General features: G+C 29.1%; 4 protein-coding genes across 7 annotated transcripts in view; 2 read left to right on the top strand and 2 right to left on the bottom strand.

The window, feature by feature from the left end:
* LOC108743668 overlaps positions 1–1,758 on the top strand; it is a 7,062-nt gene extending 5,304 nt beyond the window's left edge. The window contains exons 1-3 of one of the 2 annotated variants that reach the window (XM_025974906.1): positions 16–134; positions 1,323–1,452; positions 1,536–1,758. In XM_025974906.1, the coding sequence (XP_025830691.1) occupies positions 63–134; positions 1,323–1,452; positions 1,536–1,741 (408 nt within the window). In that variant the 5' untranslated portion in view covers positions 16–62 and the 3' untranslated portion in view covers positions 1,742–1,758. Of the gene's footprint in view, positions 1–15; positions 135–1,322; positions 1,453–1,535 lie in introns of those variants that run through there. The other variant, XR_001938860.2, reaches the window with a different exon arrangement.
* A 455-nt stretch (positions 1,759–2,213) lies between these two features.
* On the bottom strand, positions 2,214–3,138 carry LOC108743633 (protein FAM210B, mitochondrial-like). Its single transcript, XM_018479218.2, has 3 exons — positions 2,976–3,138; positions 2,520–2,899; positions 2,214–2,465 (listed from the first exon to the last, which is right to left on the bottom strand). The coding sequence occupies exons 1-3, from the start codon at positions 2,976–2,978 to the stop codon at positions 2,237–2,239; spliced, it is 612 nt and encodes a 203-aa protein (XP_018334720.1). The 5' UTR covers positions 2,979–3,138; the 3' UTR covers positions 2,214–2,236.
* LOC108743644 (1,2-dihydroxy-3-keto-5-methylthiopentene dioxygenase) lies at positions 2,847–4,486 on the top strand. Of its 3 annotated transcripts, none has more exons than XM_018479235.1 (4): positions 2,847–2,934; positions 3,361–3,538; positions 3,632–3,931; positions 3,988–4,486. In XM_018479235.1, exons 2-4 carry the CDS (start codon positions 3,413–3,415, stop codon positions 4,105–4,107), a joined length of 546 nt encoding a protein of 181 aa, XP_018334737.1. In that variant the 5' UTR covers positions 2,847–2,934; positions 3,361–3,412; the 3' UTR covers positions 4,108–4,486. The 3 variants fall into 3 exon arrangements, with proteins under 3 accessions (XP_018334737.1, XP_018334730.1, XP_018334744.1); XM_018479228.2 differs by lacking the exon at positions 2,847–2,934 and adding an exon at positions 3,145–3,299; XM_018479242.2 differs by lacking the exon at positions 2,847–2,934 and adding an exon at positions 3,145–3,303.
* Positions 4,418–5,627, bottom strand: LOC108743621 (yrdC domain-containing protein, mitochondrial). Its single transcript, XM_018479209.2, has 2 exons — positions 5,382–5,627; positions 4,418–5,327 (listed from the first exon to the last, which is right to left on the bottom strand). Exons 1-2 carry the CDS (start codon positions 5,425–5,427, stop codon positions 4,606–4,608), a joined length of 768 nt encoding a protein of 255 aa, XP_018334711.1. The 5' UTR covers positions 5,428–5,627; the 3' UTR covers positions 4,418–4,605.
* Between the last annotated feature and the right edge of the window lie 1,088 nt (positions 5,628–6,715).

Genomic DNA, 6,715 nt, shown 5'->3' with positions numbered 1-6,715 from the left:
TAGTTCGTTCGAATACATTAGAAGTATAACATTCTCCATAAGTTATAATTCTGTTAAAAATTATGGCAATAAACACAACGAATGTAAAATTAATTTGTTATGATTCTCATACTGACTTCAGCATAGATTTTTTTGTAAGTATATTATTAAAATATAAATAAACGCAAGAAGAATCGTATTTCAAATTTGCTGATGGTGGTTGTGGATGGTTAATTTTGTAAATTATGGTTTTAATTCCGACAGTAGGACATTAATGAAAATATGTTAATGTTATTAGTAATTATTAAAAAATTTTATAGGAAAATTTGGTGAAGGCGCCGAGACATTTAAAACAAAGGCTATTATTGAACTATCATTCAGATTTTATTGAAGTAAATTGATGAATGCTCATCTTTAAATTATATTCTTAAGTAAATTCGGATAGGGATGCTAATTTATTCTTTTTTTATAGTTAAACTACAATATTTGTAATATAATATATAGACAACCGAACATACAGCAAATACCATAACTCTTAGCAATGTAAAAAAAGTTATAAAAGGTTTCTTCTCATGGAAATAATTTTTACGTGAAAATCAATACTACCCCCGAAAAAACCACACAATACACCGTAGCAATAATTAATTGGCTAGAAATATTTTTAAACAACTTTTATCACCCAATAATTTCACGAGCGCTTTCTTATATTAAATTATCTTGCATATTTTAGCTAAATAATAATACCGAAAAGTCATCGTGTTTGAAAACCATTGACACAATGAGATTCTACGCACTTTTTTACATAATTATCACTTCTTGAAGTTTAATAAGTGCCTTACATTCCCCTATAATTTTACGAGCGCTTTTTTATGTTTAAATTATCTTACATATTTTTGCAAAAATAATACCGGAAAGCACCTATTTGAGAACGCACTTGAGAGTCATTGGCACCATGAGATTCTACGTACTTTTTTACATAATTATCACTTCTTGAAGTTTAATAAGTACCTTACATCTCTCAATAATTTTACGAGCGCTTTTTAATGTTTAAATTATCTTACATATATTTGCAAGAAGAATACCGGAAAGTACCCATTTGAGAACGCACTTGAAAACCGTTGGTACCATGAGATTCTACGTACTTTTTTACATAATTATCACTTCTTGAAGTTTAATAAGTACCTTACATCTCCCAACAATTTCACGAGCGCTTTTTTATGATCATTTTATGGTAGAGGCGAAAGCAAGTAGTTTTGTAAAAGCAAAATAGACTAGGGTATTGGACGTTATGCTTTTAACAGAAGAATATACTTTAATATCTAAACTTTATTATCTAATTTCAGAAGCTACTTTTGATTCTTGGAGCAATTATGTCTTTAGCGATTGCTTCTGATACTTGTTTGTATCAAAAATTATGGGACCCATTCTTCGATCCTGAATATCAAATAGCAAACGATGATGACAATAGTTCGGGTACTTTAATTTATTTCCTATTTTTGTTTTCTTTTCAATTAAATTTTATTGGAGTTAATACTACATAGCACTATTTTTTTTAGACGAAGAAAACGATCCAAATGTGCAAAAAATATTATCAGCAAGTATTTTAAGCGGCCATACATGTGAAGATGAAAATAAAAAAAGGGATAGTACCAATATAATTTCAAGCAGACTTATTAATAATGGACAAATATATGCTACGGATCTTGCTAGTCAGTCAAAATATAACGTTGATACTAATATTGATGGCAATGATATGAAATAAAGTAGTTTTTATTGCCCAAAATATAAATTTTATTATAAATACATGACACATCGACATATAGTGCACAAACTAAATCCAAAACTGAATAAAAATTGCAAAAGCAGGAGCTAAAAATAATCAAATGTAAACTGAAATAAGCAATTAAAATATACATTATGGAATACAAATTTTGCTGCTAAATAACTTCATTATATCCCAGCTAATGATACATGAAATCCGAACTTTTATTTTTATTTGCTGAAATATGCGAATACCAGCGACGAAATGTAATATAATTTTTTAATTGGATGCATAATTAGTTAGTAATAAGTAGTTTAACTGCTAAAGTTTGTTAATATCAAAAATATTCAATTTCTAAACTTTTTTATGATGATAAAAATTATAACAGTAGTAGCTTCTATATATCTCTTTAGTTTTATTACTTAAAAAAGTACATAAAAATATAAGTAGAAATACATAAAATCAATTTAAATAATATTTATGCAAGTGTCTCATTTATTTTTCGACTTTAGTGTTCACCTTGCTTGTTTTCAAAATACCAATTCTTCTTAAATGTCTAACAATAAAAGGAGTTGCTGCAAGCGTGATAGTTATTCGTGCAGGTGCAAAAACTTTGTGCACAGCATATGCAATGACAAATGTACCAGCATTGCTAGCAATTTCGGCCAGTTTTCCATCCTGGCTTATTCCAAGGGCAGATAGAAGTTTTACAACATCAACACCACTACAACAGGAGTTTTGATATTAAATCAGTTAATGTTATTTACAGTTTATTTACCTTGACACTAGTAAATACATTAAACCAAGGGACACAATTGAAATTGTAACGTGAAAAACTATTACTGTTGTGCCATACTCGGCTAGAGCCTTTTTTAATTTGGTTGCATTTGATGGTTTTGGTTCATCAGTCGAATTGCTACTGGTACTTTGGTGTCGTATCACAGCAGTTTGGAATGAAAAGGATTTGTTGTAAAAATTATTCTTTAGTATATTAACATCAAGTAAACAGTATTTTTTAATTTCATATCTACTAAAGGGTTTCTCATTGAAATTTTGACGATTAGGGCTTATGCAGCCGGCATTCCTTAACCAAACTCTATTCAAATAATGACTCTTGAAAAAGTTGAATGTATTTAATCTCGACATACACTTGGGACCCTACAAAAATACTGTGCTGTAGGAGTATGTCAAGAGTAAGTATAAAGTTCACCTGTTACAACAATTTGCTACATACCATTTTACAATTTTAAATGCAATAAACCAAACTTTAAAAACTACTTTATTGCTATCTATTTAAAGCAAGGTTGATAACAATATGATCATTATTATCAAAAAAGTCATATTAATTTACATTGTTCATAAATATCAATTTATTAATGTTTACATCTCAAATTTGAACTAACCTCAATTTAACAGTTACTTCATACCTACTTCTATTTCAGTTTATTTGTAAGTAAATATAATAGTTTAGTTGCAATATAAATACTGAAATTAGTAACAACAATAATGTTTGTATAAAAGGAGTTGTTAGAAATAATCAGATAACATTTGAACTTTGGTAGGTATATAAGATATTGGTTGCCAGTTAAATATGGTTTTTATATTAGTACTTATTACAGGGTTTTGAATTTGAGGCAGCCATCTGATCTAAGTTAGAGATATTTTGTAGAAATGGTTAGGGCATGGTATATGGATGATGATACTTCAACTGATCAACGATTGGAGCATCATCAAAATCCTCCCCATTTTGTTAATTTGGATGAACTATTTCAACTTACAGGAGTAGAGTATTTTCCAGTAAGTTTTATTATATATCTATAATGTATACCTATTATCAAATATGATAAAAATTTATAAAATTAGCAACCTAACAAATACATCTTTTTGTAGATTTCAATCGACTCATATAAATCAGATGGCAAATTGGAAGAATTAAAGAAAAAGAGAGGGTACACCTATGAAGATGAAATATGTTGCTCCAGAGATACTTTACCAAATTATGAAGAAAAATTGAAATCTTTTTTTAAGGAACACTTACACACTGATGAAGAAATTCGTTTTATTTTAGAAGGATCAGGCTATTTTGATGTAAGGGACAAGTATGATAAATGGATTAGAATTGAAGTTATACCAGGAGACCTATTGATTGTTCCAGCTGGAATATATCATAGATTTACTTTGGATGAAAAGGTTTTTTAAAATTTTATTTATAATAAGGAAATGATTTAAAGACTTCTTCACCTTAGGATTACATCAAGGCCAAAAGACTATTTGTTGGGGAGCCAGTGTGGACACCACACAACAGACCATCAGATGATTTACCTTGCAGAAAGGAATATTTGGAGAGAATGCAAATTACAGCCTAATTAATAAGGAAGATGTAATCTACATACATATCTATATACATACATCATCACAGGGTCATCAGTTCAAAGACTAGGTGGACATGCATATCTACTTCTTATGCTGAGACAATCTTTCCATTGCATTAAAACTACAACATACATCCCTATTGTTTGTGAGCAATAATCCAATCTAGATCTTTCTCTGCACCTCATTACTCCTGGTTATGCTTTTAATTAGCCCATCATGCCTAAGTGTTCTACCATCCCTTCTACCCTTTTCCTTGTTAACATCCACAACACTCGTTGCTCCTCTAGTCTTTTCAATGCTTCATTATTGTATATGTGCATATATTGTATGTTTTAAGCAATTATGTTACAATAAACATCATACAAATGTTAACACTTCTTCTAAGACTATCCTTAATCTTTAAAAAAAACTGTTAATAAATGTATTTTACAAAAAATAATGTCTCCTGGGGCTTTTTGGCCTTGTACATATGCCTGTTGGTTGTATTTTGTTTATCTCATTTTTAAATTGAATGTATTTAAGGTGGAACATATACTGTCTTCAGCTATTCCTGTTCTTACTATTTTATAAGAACCTGCTTCTGATAAATCAACTATTGTTGATGAACTGTCTTTACAATTTGTATCATTATTCAATGTACCACCATCAAACACACATGCAATACTACCCCACAACTCTTTAAATTCTGTTACTTTTACAGGACTAGGATGCCCACTTATATTTGCACTAGTAAGAGCAATAGGGTTTCCAGTCATTTCAACTACACTTCTAATAAATGCATTATTAGGTATTCGAACACCAATTTTTCCATCCATATGTAGTGAACTATCTAATTTTGTGTTGTTGTTAAGTTTCAGTAATAATGTTACTGGACCTGGTAAAAGCAATTTTAGCAAATCTTCTGATAAATGCTGTACATAAGCCCAGTTTTTGATGTCAGTTATTTTTGATAGACAAACTGCCAGAGGTTGGAGTTTGTTACGTTCCTTCAGTTTATATATTTCTTTGATTGCAAATGAATCTGTGGCAGAGCAAGCAAACCCATATACTGTGTCAGTCGGAACAGCAATTACTTGTCCAGATTTTAGCAAACTTGCTGCTGTGTTAACTGCTCCTGGGTCATTTACATACAATTTTAATGGCATCTTTTCCTTTAAGTGGTTCACCTCAACTGTTGAATGTATACTGTAGCTTTTTATGGAAATAACATTAACTAAAAGCACATTAATTAATAATTTGCTAACACTCTATAAATGATTATTTGTACCAGAAGTTTTTAATAACTGTGGTAAAGAATATTGTTTTAAGAACATTGTGAACAAGTGTTGCAGAAATTTTCACATGATTTTAACTTGTTACCCAAACATTTGTATTACAATTGTTATTGGGAACATTTCATTAATTATTGTTAATTGCTTTACAAGTTTTAATGAATTGTTGCACTTTGAAAAATATCTTAACTAATCATAACCTATAAAAGTGTTACCCTTTGTGTATCTATTATCTATGGTGTTTCCATAGTGTTTCTGACTCTTCGTGTATCTATTATCTATGCCATAGATAATTTATGCTGTTTCTCTTCTATGTATATCTTCCATCATAGATTTTCTTTTTCTTCCTTTTTTCAGGATTTTTAAAACAAAGTTGAACACATGAATTTTTACAAAATTCTGTTTGTATTTAGATAATTTTATATTTATTTGTGATTTTAATGAACTAAAATAAATTGCATTATTTGTATCATTTGTTGTAATTTTGTTAAATAAATTGCTACTGTAAATTCTTACTTTAGGTGAAGACAATATCAACCTAGGTTTAAACCTATATACGACTTTGGATTTTAAAATTCAAAATTTAGAATCGGGTGCTATTTAGGTATTTTGTGTATCAAATTTTATTTAATAAATAATAGCTGAAAAAGCTTTCTGATATTCTTACTCTTTATTTTGTGGAAAATACTTAATAACCAACAACGCTTTGGGTATAACCGATTATAATTAAACAAAAATTGGTTTTTCATTTTAGTTAAGCATTCAATGTTAATTTATCTATGTACTTAATTAATTTTGGGTTCAAACAACAAAAAGGAAAAACGTGTCCCAATTAAAAAGTTTTCATTGTAAATACGAAACTTTAATTAATAAAGAGATATTTTATAATCACAATCCCCTATCTTCTTTCGTTAAATTTTTTGTTTATGTTTGCACAATTAAAATTCATATAACGTTCCTAATAATATTTTTTTTGAAAGGTAATTGTTTTTCATATCTACTAGATAGGAAGATTATAAGCTTGTGTACTTCTGTCGCTTTAAATTAAGTCGAATTTTGAAGTGTGAATAACACTTAAGTTGATGTCAGATTAACTTAATTTGTCTAATTGTTAATTAAAAGAAACGTTTGTTTTATTGAGGTGTGAGATCTGAACTAACAACAAAAATGTTTTAAATTATATTAAAAAAAGACACTAACGCCACTTTTTAATTCTTGAACCATCTGGTTTTTCGCAAAAATTAACATTTTGTGCGGTCTCTTCGGCGCCATAATGAATTACAAAGTTCCGGTAATTTCCCGAATTACACGAAGCTACAGCAAGAAGTGC

Source organism: Agrilus planipennis, unplaced genomic scaffold (genome assembly GCF_000699045.2).
Source record: "Agrilus planipennis isolate EAB-ADULT unplaced genomic scaffold, Apla_2.0 scaffold19, whole genome shotgun sequence".
Taxonomy (NCBI): domain Eukaryota; kingdom Metazoa; phylum Arthropoda; class Insecta; order Coleoptera; family Buprestidae; genus Agrilus; species Agrilus planipennis.
The sequence above is the reverse complement of the archived record's forward strand: the minus strand, read 5'-3'. Positions and strand labels throughout refer to the sequence as shown.

Coding starts and splice junctions, on each gene's coding strand:
- LOC108743633 (XM_018479218.2), bottom strand. Junction 2,466..2,519: donor ATGTATTTACTAGTGTCAAG/GTAAATAAACTG, acceptor CTCCTGTTGTAG/TGGTGTTGATGTTGTAAAAC.
- LOC108743644 (XM_018479235.1), top strand. CDS start 3,413: ATGGTTAGGGCATGGTATATGGATGATGATACTTCAACTGATCAACGA. Junction 3,539..3,631: donor CAGGAGTAGAGTATTTTCCA/GTAAGTTTTATT, acceptor ATCTTTTTGTAG/ATTTCAATCGACTCATATAA. Junction 3,932..3,987: donor GATTTACTTTGGATGAAAAG/GTTTTTTAAAAT, acceptor TCTTCACCTTAG/GATTACATCAAGGCCAAAAG.
- LOC108743621 (XM_018479209.2), bottom strand. CDS start 5,427: ATGTTCTTAAAACAATATTCTTTACCACAGTTATTAAAAACTTCTG. Junction 5,328..5,381: donor ACAGTTATTAAAAACTTCTG/GTACAAATAATC, acceptor ATGTGCTTTTAG/TTAATGTTATTTCCATAAAA.